The sequence below is a fragment of the Pteropus alecto genome, unplaced genomic scaffold, assembly GCF_000325575.1.
Source record: "Pteropus alecto unplaced genomic scaffold, ASM32557v1 scaffold63, whole genome shotgun sequence".
NCBI classification, from domain to species: domain Eukaryota; kingdom Metazoa; phylum Chordata; class Mammalia; order Chiroptera; family Pteropodidae; genus Pteropus; species Pteropus alecto.
In genome coordinates this window covers 6,060,964-6,076,356 of record NW_006434897.1, presented here as the reverse complement: position 1 = coordinate 6,076,356, position 15,393 = coordinate 6,060,964, and the positions used below count along the sequence as shown (strand labels likewise).

At 33.4% G+C, this 15,393-nt stretch overlaps 1 protein-coding gene across 2 annotated transcripts in view; it reads left to right on the top strand.

Annotated features, from left to right (window-relative positions):
- The window catches only part of UNC5C (unc-5 netrin receptor C), a 326,377-nt gene that overhangs the window by 259,743 nt on the left and 51,241 nt on the right, over positions 1-15,393 (top strand). For both annotated transcript variants that reach the window (XM_006910744.1, XM_006910743.2), the window contains exons 5-7: positions 1,910-2,090; positions 5,482-5,649; positions 8,163-8,327. In XM_006910744.1, the coding sequence (XP_006910806.1) occupies positions 1,910-2,090; positions 5,482-5,649; positions 8,163-8,327 (514 nt within the window). The remainder of the gene's footprint in view (positions 1-1,909; positions 2,091-5,481; positions 5,650-8,162; positions 8,328-15,393) is intronic.

Genomic DNA, 15,393 nt, shown 5'->3' with positions numbered 1-15,393 from the left:
AGAGTGTGAATTCAGGCTAAATCTCAAGGAGGCAGCTTCAGCCTAATCCTTGCAGGGGACTCTGGACAGTAACAGTTCAGATTCTTATACACCCTGTGAGACAATGCAAAGGGGGACGCTGTAGGGGAGGCTGTGAACCCCTAGGCACTTCCAGGAAAAGAGTCCAGAGCCTGAGGGCCACCTTTCAAAGAAAAGTAGCAGATATGGGTCCTCGAAAGAAAAGCACACAGAGAAAACACACGCGCACACACACACGCACACGTACAATTGGAAGAGACCAAGACCAGCTCAGAGGAACCCGACAGTGCCTTTCTCTTTAAAGAGAAAGCTTTCTTTAGAATGGTATAGGTAACCTAGGTAAAGATTAGATTAAAAAATATAGATTAGTATGAGCTTTCCATTACTATCAAGTAGATGTCTGACAGTCTGAGTTTTACTACCTTCCCTCGTGCACGTCTAGCAGGATCATATTACCACACACATAGGGCCTTGTTTTGAGAAAATCAAGGTCAAGTGGGTATGCGTATCTGATGAAATATACCAAGCATGGCTCTGATTTAATGTGCTGTCTGTATTTAAAAACATAATGCTTGCTTTAAAACGCCACTGTTTTAGATGGATTCCATTCTCTTTCTTATTTCCATTAGTGTAAATACCAAAAATGGTTACCTATTTCAAAATTTGCATTATTACAAATAGTTTCTCTTATCTACTTCCTCATACATTGATTTCAGGATTGTCGCTGGTTTCTGTTTTTCTCTTTAAATTGTGGCCTCTCATATGGATTAGAGAAGTATTATTTTAGAGTCCCTGCATTAGATTTAATTTAGAGCTGTGCAAAGTCAAGCCCACTGACAGATTTAGAGATTAATTTCCAGACCTCTTGTGGTGCCAGAGAAGCTCCTTAAGATTTTGAAAATGGCAACACTATTGACTCCCTACCACTAAAGGTTACCTGTATCCACATCCACACTAATGCAAAAGAAAAGTTTAAGTGTGGTAAATATCAATGTTGTTTTGCTTTATGGAAAAGAAAAAAAACTGTGCAGAAATAAAAATAAGAAGAGATACAGAACAAGAAATAGTTTATCCTTCCTCATAAAGACAGCTTATACAGCTATATCTTCCTTCCTTTCATTCTGTAGGGATCACATTGCTATTTCTAAATTGATATTATTTACATAGAAAAAAAGTAGTTTAAGGTCAGGTTCCCCAGAAGAAAACCACTAGCTAAAGATTTAATGCTAGTGATATACAAAAGGAGAGATTTGAGTATGACTTATGTACTATTTGGGTTGTATTGAGAGTTGGTAGAAAACCTTTTTTTCTGCCAAGTATTTTAGCTTAGTTGCATCTCCAAATATGTGTTTACTACATTTTAAAGTAAGTGCATTTTCAGGGAAATTTAATCCATATGTTTCAGCAAGGCTACATGTAAATCATTTAAATGTTGTTTTATTAGAGCTACATGATGTGTGAGATGCCTTTTGAGCTTTTTAAATAGTTCTTATACTCTTTACTGAAAAGCAGCAGGTAAATTGTGAAGAGTAAACAAATCAAATAACAAAAGGTTTGAGTTCCGTTTGAAATGTTTAGCCTGTTATTCTTGGTTGGGTTCTGAACTTGGCAGTGCACATTCCCTGTTCCTGCCTACAGGGCAAAGTGAAAACAATTTGAACACTGTATTTCCCAATGGGTTCATTGACATTTGAGAATAGCATAGTACAGATAGAATCAGCATGTTTGGCAGGTAAGTGATACTTCATATGACCTCAGAAAGTTACTTCCTCCCAGTTTGCAGAAGTTCATAGCATGGAGCAATGTTATGCATATTGCAAAACCCAAGTTAGACAACCAGCCATTAAGGGATCCATACTGGTGAATATCTATTTCTCTTGTGCATCTTTAGGTGGAATGGTTGAAAAATGAAGACATAATTGATCCCGTTGAAGATCGGAATTTTTATATTACTATTGATCACAACCTCATCATCAAGCAGGCCCGCCTCTCAGATACCGCAAACTATACTTGTGTTGCCAAAAACATTGTTGCCAAGAGGAAAAGTACAACAGCAACTGTCATCGTCTATGGTGAGTGAGATTTGGGGGCTTAGTTTAGTTCATGTCAAACTGCAGTTTCTCTTTTTAATTTTAAAATACCAAACAAGAGGTCCCCTTTCAATCCCCATTGCTTCTCTCTTCCAGCTTCTCACTGCTTCCCTATTACTCATATAAAGACTAGACTTGGATATTCCTAGCCCTTTGTCAGTCAATTCATAGGGAAGTGAAAGGAATCTACCTAAGTGTCAGTAGATGGTTCTGCTTCCCTAAGTCTTCCCCTTTCCATATCCTGGACCACTGAGATCTAAAGGGAGTTTGGAGATGAAGATGCTTAAAGCAGCCTGCTACTACTTCTGTGGGCCTTGGTTCAGTCCAGTGATTGCAAATCCTTAGGTAAACTGGAGCTGACATGTTCCCCAAACACATCAAATCAACTTCAACTTCCTAGACCTTTCTTTACACACTCCATCAGAGGCATTCAGAGTGAAGACAAGCACTGCCACCCCCAAGTGGCCCTAATCCTAACCATGTGGCAAGGTTTAACATAATGACTTCTTTAGGAATCTGCCCTCCAACTCTCTGGCCCTTTCTAATCTATCTCATCTCTAAGCCTATCATCTCTTCAGAACTAGTAAACAATTTCTCACTTAATTTTGCTTTGGCATATGTTTTATGCCCCAGTATGGTTTAGAACTCAGTGGATTTTTAGCCATTTCAGGAGTGATTCCATGTCCCCAGCTTAATTTTTAAGTTCCTTTATGGATTAAGAGATTGCTCTGTACATTTATGTATTTCTCACAGTTTAGACACATAGTAGGTCTTCATATCCTTGATGAGTTATTATCTCAGAGGAAACTGAGCAACCCTGGGAAGGATTTTGAGGTTATGCCACCTACAGAATGATATGGCTTTTATTTAGAATGCAAAGAAAATTTTAATGGCTGTTTCAGTGTTAAATATACTTCAAGCCCTTAGCGTCTGGATGACTGAAGGAGTGACAATCACTAGCAAGTATCTGGTTCATGGTAGTGACTTGCAGCAGGTAATACTATTTGGATAGATGTGTCTTCATGTGGTAGGAGTTATGAGAACAGAAACCACAGTGCATTTCCAAAGGCTGACTGTACTGATGCTTTAAAACTGTCATTTTCATCGCAGAAGAGATGCATACTATATATTCTTAGTCCTCTGAATACTTTGAGGTTTAACTTCCTAGACAGATACTGACTATGTTGAATCATAAGCAATTGCCTTTCTTAAGTCACAATGAAATGTTTCCTACTTTTTGTCTTTTTCTAAACTGATGACTTAACAGCATTGAAAATACAAAAGAGAAATGGGACACATTACAGCACATTACCAATTACAAATAACTAATGAAGGCAGACTCTGTATAGATGTGTTACGTAGATGTTTAATACACAGGCAAATCTCCTTTCTTATGTATAGCAAACTTTCCATATCCAATAATTACAATAAAAAGTCACAAGAAATCAATAATTACAAGCCAAACATTGTCTTCAGGAAGGATCAAACATAAGTAGCAAGTATTTTAATTTCAAAAAACAACATGGGACCAGGGGTCTGGAGTCTTGTGTTCCAGGACTAGTTCTACCAGTAACTGACCTCCAATTGGTCATTTAACCAGGATGCTCAGGGCCCTTGCCACCTTCTTCATAAAATGAGGGAATAAGCCTAGGATCTTCAAAAACCTTTTTTCTTTAAAAGTTTATGATTATTCATTTCTCATTAAAATCCTAGTAGAGCAATACATGTATGCTATAACTCCAAATATTTGCTTGCCGATATGCTAGTAAGTAATTTATATTGACAATTTCACAACATTCGGAGTTTTGTCAAATTGAACAGGTTAAGTTGCTTTTTGGAAGACTAACTGAGACTCTACCTAGCCATCTGCTTGTCCTTTTCATGGCCTCATAAAATAAGTTGTCCAAGGTTCACAGATTGGGCTTACCAGAAGTCCACACAAAAACATATACATCTAACCAGTATTTCATTTTTGAGTCAGTTGTATATATTTATTTTTGTTATTGTTGTTTCTAGAATGCAAATATATATCTAATACAGAAAATTTGAGAAGCACAGAAATGGTGAAAAAAGAAAATACCTATAACCTTCCCAACTTGTCAGAGATAGTTTTAAAAAGAATGATATATATATACTACTATTTTCTATGCATAGATAGGATTTTGAAATAAAGAATATAAATCCATTTTTTTACTTAAAACATAATGTTGGAATATTCACCTATTATTAAATATACTTCTTCAACATCATTTTTAATGGCTGCTTAGAAGTCAATCACATGAAATACATGGTTCACTCTACCATTTTCCTATTTCTGAACATTATAGTTATTTTCAATTATTTATTTCTATATAAAAAATAACTACCGTGAAAATACTCGTCTTAGTCTGTATATATAACACATTCATGATTATTCCCTATTGCACAGGTTTCTAGAAAAGGGGATGTGGGCATATGTTGTGCACATAAAAAGTTTGTGTTACTTGAATGGCTAACACTTTTTACTATCAGGAGGCGTATGCATATACTAGTCGTGTCAAGTCTTAACTACTATCAAATTTTGTTAGAAATTGCTTAATTACAATAGTTTCATACACTCACATTACTGGAGTATTAAAATATATCAAAGTATTTTTTAGAGTGAAATCTCCATGAGTAAATAATGAACACAATGTTAGAGTGTAGATTTTATCATCTCACCTATACTAACATCACCATCAAACACTGTAATTAGCCTTTATACACAAAATAGGTATCCATTTCAATGACATCAACTAATTGCAAAATCAATCAAATAGCTACTCAATTATTTAAAAATCCAGCAATATAAGACTTTATTTTTTTAACCAGATTCAATGGTTAGTTAATAAAACTAACTACAAATCCTTAAAAGGTTATAGTTTATATATGCTAAAAAAAAAAAAATCAACCATCTGTTAAAAATAGGGTAAATGAGTTTATTCAGTTCTCATGTTTCAGATCCACTTACAGCCTTGGCATAAGGATATAAACATTTGTTATTTGAGATAAGCTGTCAAAAGTAATTTTTGGAGCTTAACTAGGTAAGGGGATGTATTTTTTTTTTTTTCAAGAACACTGGCCAAGAAAAAGAGAGCACAGTCCTATTTACTTTTCTGAATAGGTTAGTTAAGTGTTGGTAATTTATTTTATTTATCTCTTTGCTTAGATTCTTCAGTTCTGCAATAAAACTATGAATGAAATAATGTTCAATGTCTCTTTTAGATTTGAAATTTTAGATTTTTTTATGATCACTTGGGAGATAACTTTTTATGTGTTGTGTATGGTTTGTGTGTCTGTCTGTGTGTGCATGCTCATACATTTAATCCATATTTCATTATTTACCTCCTTTCAGTAAATGGTGGCTGGTCCACCTGGACAGAGTGGTCTGTGTGTAATAGCCGCTGTGGAAGAGGGTATCAAAAACGCACGAGGACCTGCACCAACCCAGCACCACTTAATGGAGGTGCCTTCTGTGAAGGGCAGAGTGTGCAGAAAATAGCCTGTACCACATTATGTCCAGGTAAATAATCCTGTGCTTTCATTCCAAATGTCTCCTACCATTCTAGAAATATGTTTTAAGAGATACACACAAAGCCTTATTTTTGACCTGAATGTGTGATAAACATTATTTAAATTCATCATACCATTCAATGCTTATATTTCTTGGAAATCAAGTATTTTCCCCCAAAAGAGCACTCAACTTTATTACCTAAACATACAAAATAGTATAAAACAAGAGATTAAACGCTTATGGTGGATCCAAGGTTTCAAATTTTATAATTCAAGGGATTTGAGCAGCATTGAAAGCCATACATTTTAGGAATAATAACCCTTGATCTTCAGAGAGCCATAGAAATTAATTGGAACTGAAATTTAGAAAATGTTTTAGACTGAAATATTTGATATTTGGTGTCAGTTTATGGGCAAGGGCAAATAAAACATTTGGAATGAATTAAAAGGAAGTGTAAGCTTTGTGACACATAAGCTAATGGATTTTGAAAATACAATGCAGTCAGCTCTTTACTATCTGTACATGTTGTCACTTATTTTGTGAGTTATTTGCAGTAGTACCTATGCCAAGATTGCATTCCTCTGCCTCTGAACATATTTCTGTGCTATTTCATATTGTCACCAGCTCTTATCCCTAAGTAAACTAAGTTAAAATCTACCAAAATCAAAACCAAAACTCACTAAAATGCCTAAATGTACAATAAATTGAAAAGTTAAGCTAAAATTATTTTAAAATAATCCATAAATTTTGTGCACTTTATTGAGGTAGTTGTTATATTGCCAATTTGATTAATTAGATACACACTCTTACTTTCTTTTATTTTGCCTAATTTTTGTCTGGTTTATTCTTTAGGGTTGAAGAAATGAACTAAAGAAAAAATGTAATATATATTTTATATTCCTGTGTTGATTTACAAATATCAAAACGATATCCCACACTAAACCCTTTGAGAACAATTGTTTATGGAACAAATTTTGATTCTTAGCCAGGCTTAGAATTTCAATATTTTATCTTGTATTCTGTTATATTTTCTCTTGATGTTGACTTCCACAATTAAAAATGCACTGAGCATTTCAAGTTGAAATAAAAGTGTGTGTGTGTGTGTGTGTGCGTGTGTGTGTACATTTTGGGATGGTCTAGGTAGGTCAAAGCAAATGCCTTTTCTCCAGATAGCTAGGGGCTGCTTGTAGAGCCAGCTTTAAATGCTGTACGATTCAAATATTAATGATTTCATCATTTTTTTCATGTGGGCATGTTTATATCTCTTTACATAATATATTTACATGATAATTTGAATATCAAATCATATAGTAGACTATTAAAATTGATATAATTTCTATAAATGTGCAGGTATAAAATGCTATGTGTATTAGATGTTCAATAAATGATATTTATATTGTTTTACATTGAATTCCAGAAAATCATAATTGTTTATGTATTTCAGGGAAAATTTTTTAAAAATTAACTCATCAATATTTTTATTCTGTTTATATAAGAACCTTTAAAGAATACATTTTAAAATATGACCTTAATGAAATTTACTATATATTTTTTTTCAAATTGGGATTGAAGTTGTATCCTTTTAAAATAAACGTATATCAGTTCATTATCATTAACACTACCGACAAGCCAGCCACAAAAATTAGGAAAAAGTGAGTCAAATCTAAATGACGGAATCACAACAAAAACAAAAAATAGTAATGTGACTAAAAATATTTTAAAAATAAAAATAGAAATGTATATACCATAAAATAATGGAACAGAATCATCAAATAATAAGTAGAAAATAATATAGTCTTTTCAAGAAGGCATTGAAGATCTCAGCAGAATCAAGCAGCCTGGATGAAAAAATAAAATAAAAAGAGTATATAAGACATAGATAATAGATAGGTAGATGTTAGATAGATGGATGGATAGATGAATGGATGGACAGATGGACGGATGGATGAACAGATGGATAGATGACAGGTAGATGATAGATGACAATAGATAGATGATAGATAGATAGATAGATAGATAGATAGATAGATAGATAGATAGATAGATAGATAAAGATAGATGTGTGGGCAGATAGGTAGATTTCTTCCTCACTCTACTAACCTCTTCTCACTATTCTCACATAGATTTACTTGAGCTGCCTACATGGTACTGTGCATGAAGGAATATTAGATCTAAAAAGAATTCCCCAAATTTTGCCCTTTATAGAAAAAGGGGCACCACCACAATTTATTCTTATGTAGCTCCTAGTGACAGCTTTGGTTTCTATGTGTCCCAATAAGCTTCTTTTACTTTATCAGTAAGGAAAAATCACACAGCTCAGAAGGAGAGTTCACAGAGCCCAGTCATGTGCAGAGTATGCTCTACTTCCAGTAGTTGAAATGAATGTAGTCCTCCTTAGTGGGACATTTTCTTCAGTTGTATTTTGTTTTGTTTTGTTTTGTTTCGTTTTTATACCTGAGCTCTTATGCCCTAAAGAAACTTCTTCTCTCTTTGACCTGATGCTGGGTTTTTTTCTGTGGCAGTGGATGGCAGGTGGACCTCCTGGAGCAAGTGGTCTACTTGTGGGACCGAGTGCACACACTGGCGCAGGAGGGAGTGCACGGCGCCAGCCCCCAAGAACGGCGGCAAGGACTGTGACGGTCTCGTCTTACAATCCAAGAACTGCACCGATGGGCTTTGCATGCAGAGTAAGTCTGAGCAAAGAACAGACACTGGGGAGGTCTGAAATTTAACTGTTTGGATTTCCTTGAAGGAAATATTAGATATTAAAAATTATTTGAACAACAAAAAAATACAATGATATACCAATATCCTTGTTCTCTCCCCAAATCGAAAAAGCTAAACTCTCAGGAACCAGAAGGAATAATAACTATGTCCATATAACAAATGGCATGCACAGTATTACATTCCGATGAGGCAACAGTGGTTTAGTCATTTCTAGAGGTGCTGTCCTTTTTTCCAGACCAGGGAACCACTACCCGATTTTATTAGAGTGCACAAGAGGACATCCTAAACATCTCATAGGGTCGCATGACTTCCAAAAAAGTAAGCTTCATTGCTGTTAACAAGCTAGTACCCATGGAGTTTAGAGGAATGCATAACATACATAAGGACAGGAAACATTTCTGCTGGTAGATTTACCAATTTACAACAAGTGTTTAGTGGGATCATCTTCACAACTTGAAAATGCTGGATTTTGTTAGAAATTATAATGTTTATTTAAAAAAATAATGTTTAAAAAAAAGCATAGGTTTTAAAAATGGGTGTAAAAGATTGGCTCAGGAATATCATGAGTGCTTTAAGCTAAATATTCCCCATTTTTCATACTTTATTCCTTTGGTTTTCTTAACAAAATGGTTGTTTGGTTTTCATACCTGTGAACTCTTACCCATTTATTGAAGAGCCCTTAGCTGTACAAAACCTACCATCTCCTTCATGACCATGAATTAAGTTACTAAGAGTTGTTCTGAAATCACACCTATACAGATGAATAGATCAAACAACATACTGTCTTTGATCTTAACTAATGGCGGCCAAATGTTGACATTTCTTGTAACATATCACCATTGCTTGCACGATACAAGACACCAAATTTATTTGTGTAGAAGCATTTGTTTTTGTCATATAAGAAGAAAATATTTTATTCTCACCATTTGTGAAATTCTGTTTACTTTGCAGAGTTTATACACACAGGGACCTTTAAAAATAAATCTTACTTAAAATACAAATAAGTAATTATGTTGCTGATACAGAATAAAAATCCAAAGGCCTTTTATTTTTCTGTCTATGATAGGTTGCATCTTTTGAGAACTGGCTGCTGCTGAGTGTAAAAAGCACAGCTTCTGATTGTGATTTGGGGACTGCTGCTGTGCATCTCACTGTTTGTACCTAAAATGCAAGAATGAAAAGAATACAGCTGTTTTACTAACCATATATCCAGAGATACAGGGTTTGTTCTAGGCGTGAGTTTGAGTGAGAATTAAAATAAAAATACATGGAAGTTATTCTTTTCACATTTTTATAATTTAGTATTCTTCCTTTTAGTGTTTGACAAATTGATTCATGTGATCAAAAAGTAGCAATATTTGAAATTTCTCTCTCTTACTCTCTCTCTCTTTCTCTCTCCCTCCCTCCCTTCAAACCCCCTTACTCCTTCACTCCCTTTTTCCTTCTCTCTCCTTCTCTCAATATTATATTTCAGCTCTGGGTGATTTAATGCCTACTGCTTCTATTGTGCATATTTAAAAATTCCCAAAGTAACCTATTTAACAAAGGATACAATGCAGCAAGATGGAACACAAATGTTTGGATTAAAATCAGTCAGTTAAAAAACTTTTATTTTACAATTTTGATTTGCTATAGTAATGGCCTCTAGTAAGTCAATAAACTCTTCCATCTGCCCTCCTATATCTACTCTAGTGCAACAGTGAATTGTAGTTTGTACTATTGATTTCCTCCATGATAAAAACCACAGAGATATTGCTGTGCTGTGTAATTATAGTATTTTACAGTGTCAGCCATAGTTTCTGTTTACCAGTAAGCTGGGCATTTCTGGCATAACATTGTTGACAAAGTCTTGCAAAGAAATGGTGTTGCTCTTGACCTTTATTTTGGAAAACAGGCTTTCTAATAGTGAAAGTATCATGCCTGCAAGAGGAACGAGTCGATATTAGAAAAAGAATGGGAGTAGAAAAGACAGCCAGAAAATTGCAATTGATGGTTAGAAATTATCACTTAAAGTTTACTTACTTTAAAAGAATTAATGTCTTCGATGCATTAATAATTCTTCAGCAATATTATCGCAAAATAAAGCTAGCCTACTCACCATTGCACCAGATATGCAATACAACCACTACATCCACTTGAAATTATCTACAAATGATTCTGATATAAACGTAGATATACTGCTAGGTAGGAGAAATTCAGAGTTCATAATGAATGTCAGTGGAATTCAGTTACGTAGATAATTAGTATAGTGTATTTAAAAGTCAAATTGGTACTTAAAAGCAATACAATGTGAAATATATAGAAAATATTACTATCAATGCTTATTCAGACTTGTTCAAAACAACCATATTCAGGTACATTACTTCCTTAACCATCTCCTTCATTACAAAATTACAAATATCTTTGACTAAAGATATGTAGAAATATTGGATTAAACATTAAAACCTAAGAGACATACACACATATATGGAATGTGTTTGAGAGGGATGCGGGGAATGAATCAAGTTCAAGAGAAAGATAGGGAAATCCTCAAGTGCCAGAAATGAAGCAGGAACTAAAATCTAGAGAGGTAACTAAGTGAATACCAGAATAACCAAGAAGGGCACTATGCATGTAGGGTGTAACATAAATCCTCCTTGGACATGGATGTAGAGACTGGAAGTTAGGGTTTCAGTTTTGGCACAGAGGCAAAAGCCCTGGATTTGCAAAAGCCAGAGACTGAGAGTTGAAAGCAAGAACCCTGAGTAAAGCTGGGTCTCATAAATGGCCACCATGAACAACAACTAGAAATATTTTACCCACCATCCTAGAGAAGGGAAATTCATGGTAGAGTAAAGGAGAATGAAATCTTCACTTAAATAAAATCTAGTCCTACACCCAGCTCTGGTATGGAGTCTAATATACACTATGAGGAGCAAAAAACAGAAGATGTGTAATTTACATAATTAGTAAAACTTCTGGTATCCCAGCAGAAGCAGACAGCAAGCTATTCTCTAGAGTTTTTTTCACAACCCAAGTGCATTGGTCTATGATAAAAATAGCCTACTCCTGAAAATGAACTTATAATATAAAGTTTCATATCACCCAAGGAAACAATCTGCTACATAATAAATAGGTGAGTTAGCACTATCATAACAGTCTCACAGAGAATTCTGAATGAGACTATATAATAAAAGTAAAAAGACAAACTATTTTTAAAAGGAATATAAGTACAAATGAAAGAATAGAATATTGTAAAAAGGGCAGACAGATTTGGGGGAAATCAAATGGAATGTCTAGAACTGTAAACATGATGATTGAAAATAAAACCCAATGGATGATCAAAAATCAGATCAGATCAGAGAGAACTTTAGATAAAGTTAAAGAGAAAATTAGTAAAATAGAATATAGAGCTCATGAAACTTCTCAGAGTACAGAGAAAAAAGATAGAGTGAGTAATTACATAAAAGGGAGGTTAAAACACATGAAGGATAAAATGAGAAAATCCAAAATTTATTACTCAAGAGAGCAAAATTAAAAATATTTTCAGACAATCAAGAAAGAGAAGGCTTACTACTCATAAACTCTCACGGTAAACTACTAAAACTATAAAAATGGATTCTTTTTAAAAAAGAGAAACCAATTAAGAAGCAGTTGAAAATAAGATGAAATTAAATTATAGATAGCAGTAACAGAATATGGGAAGATGTGATCAAATTTAAAATTTTCTAATTTCTATATATTGTTCAGGAAAAGAACAGTAATACTATTTGCATTAGACCTTACTGATTCAAGTGTTCTAGTTAGAATGTTAATATTGGCTACACACATATAATGTGAATGTATAAATTCAAAATAAGATTTCTAAGGACAGAACAGGAACGAAATAGAAAAAAGAAAATATGTGGTAAATGAAAACAATAAATAAGACGGTATACAACAGAGATCATCATATAACAGGGATAATAATGTAAATGAATAAAATTTCCTATTAAAGGAAATTCAAAATTGTAGGGAAAAAATCCAGTTTTATACTGTTTATGAGACACATACTTAAATCATAATTATAGAGGAAGATTGAAAGTTAAGAAGTGGAACTTACAATACCGTTCAAATTTTATTTTAAAATATCCAATTAATGGTTTTGACTATCTGATTAGGCCAGTCTTAATTCAATTCCATTTCCCATTATGCCTAAGTAACACATATTAGAGATTGTGTTTGCTCATAGTTTTTAGATTTTTGCTTTTCTTAGACTCTATAGTTTTTAGAATGTTTAATTTTCCATTGGATTTTTAATCACAAGTTTTCTAAATTATTTACCAGGCTATTAGTTGTTTGTATAAGATGTCTTAGAAATCCAAATGTTTCCTCAATGCCAACTGAAAATTTTGAAAGATTTTGATGGTTACTTACAAAATTATTTAACATTTTAAAAATATAATGTTAAATGTTAGCAAATGTGTAGTAAAGTGGAATCTCTTGTATTTTGCTAATGAGAATAAAAATTTTTATAATTATTCGGAGAGGTGACGTCTTGACAATATGAGTAAGAGCTTTAAAAGTGTTCATAACCTTTGACTCCATAATCTTACTTCAATGAATAAATTTTAATTAATTAATTTGAATGCCTAAAAAGATATATCAAATATGTCATATTCTCTGTATTTTATTGTAAAAAATGAAAAATCCAAAAGTCCAGTTTAAAAGAGAAATGGTTAAGTAATACATGCTACTTACATAAGGTGGAATATCATATAGCCACTAAAATATTTATGATGGTTTAACAGGAAAAGCAGAATATAGATTTATAGATGCATTTAATCGTAAATATGTAAGAGTAAGCTTAAATGAAATTTATGCATTTATGCTTGTGAGATTTAAATTAATTAGTTTTATTTTTCAATATGCATTCTATTCTCCATATTCTTTACATTCAGTATTTTGTTATGTTTATAATCGTAAATGACTTTTTGAAAAAGAGATGTTGAAGATTGGCGAGAACAACTGCATATCTTGTAAGCAAGATTCTAGGGATTTGAAATGTAGCAAAATTACTGACACATCCTGGGAATTTTGTCACATTAATTCAAATTAGATTGGTTTAAAATTTGCACAAAATTCTTGCATAAAGCATTAGTTTTGTAAAACCCTAGATGTCAAGAGTTACTTACAGCCAGTAAATCTAGTGTATACATAAAAAGATTTTGAAGACGTGGAGATTTGAAACTGAATTAGAACTTTGCATTATTTCCCAGTCGTCTGTTATAAAAACTTGCAAACATACTTAAACTCTGATAAATTGGATGTATTGTGTGATGCTGTGTTACTTCATTTGTGAAACAAGGTCGTGGTCTTTAAGCAATTTCAGAAGCTCCACTAAATTTTTTAGGCCATTCATACACATTAGTCGATAATGAAGCATAATACATATCATGCATATATTATACTGGATATGCCGTCATTGGCCTGAAAAAGTAGTTCCGATACTGGAGTCACCACGTTCAAAATAAGAACTTCCAGAAATTGGTTTAATTTTACCGGACTGCATTATTAAAGATTAATTTTAAAAAAATCAGTCATTTAATGTCCCAGAAAGAAGTTGGACATTTTTGGTTTATAGGCACACTGTTATTTTTTAAAAAATTTAAAAACCAGAGTCCTGTGGTACACTAAAAGGTATGAGTTGCATTGAACAAGAAAGAGTAGACGACGTCGAGTGTTTTCACTATTGAAAATAACTAAACACATATGTCTGATATGTCTGACACGGAAACTTAACATTAATAACGGAGTTAAATTATTTATACTTGATAATACTACAAAATAATGTATCTTATTGAGAAGGCAGTAATAGAAGATTCATTGCATTGTGTATTTAGATTTTTTTATATCATTTCTAAAACTATATGAAAGTAGCCCCTAGTTTTGCCATGTAGTTTTGAAATAGGATTTACATGAAATGGCTCTGATGAGAAAGAGAAAGAGGGAGCGAGGAAGGACACTAGACACGGAAAAAGATTACAAAAGAAGAAAAAAGAAAAAGCACTTAAGACAATCTCCAAAAATGCTAAGCCAATAAGCATATTTATCGCTTTACCTTTTATGTTGAAATACAATTTTCTTACCAAGACCTGACAACTTTTAACTTTTATAATATCTATAATGAATTTGTAGTAAGATCTACTTTGTCATGGTTGGCATATAGTGGTTGAATCCATGCTTACTTTTTCCTTTTGAAAATAGCAATCCAAAGACTTATCCAGAAATGGTGCTTTATATATATTTATGAATTAGATATTACATTACTGCAGATATTCCTATGGACTTTAGTTTTTAATCCCATTTGAAGATTGGAGTCCCACATAGGAATATGTAACAGTTCAATATGAATTTAGAATTAAATCCTTGCTGAAGAGGGTTTATGCCACAGTAGACAAATTAAAAATTGCAATTTACAAACAAGAACTGCCTGAGAATGTGTCTGCATCAGTAAACTTCCTGACTTTGGGAAATTAAAATGTTATGCGGTCTGCAAATTTAGCACTTTCTACTCATTAAAAAATTTACATGTCACACTGCTCTTTCATTAATTCTCACGTACAGAGGAAATGGTGGAACTCTGAGTATAAATTGTGATGTGGACACACTGCATACCAGGGCTCCCGGAATCCCAGGTGCATTTAATGTGAGGAAATAATTCACCTTACAAATAGTCATTTCTTGACTTTAGAATGATGTGTTTATAACCACGGTAGTAGGCATTTGAGAAGGTGCCAGTCGGTTTCCAGTGAAATTCTTGTCAACACAGCAGTTTGATAGGGAATGCATAATTGTGAGTGTCAGACAGTGAGTGCTTTTATCTATAGTTTGGAAGAAGTTGATGTCATAGCTGTGTTTGCATAGTCCTTGATATGCGTAGTGTCCCAGCTGGCAAATAAATATTCTGTATGTGGACTGGCTGTCCAACACAGTGCTCTGCTGTCTCCGGTGTAATAAGTGTGGTTTGCTTTTGCTTTTTTTTTTTCCTTTCTGGTAAAACATTTT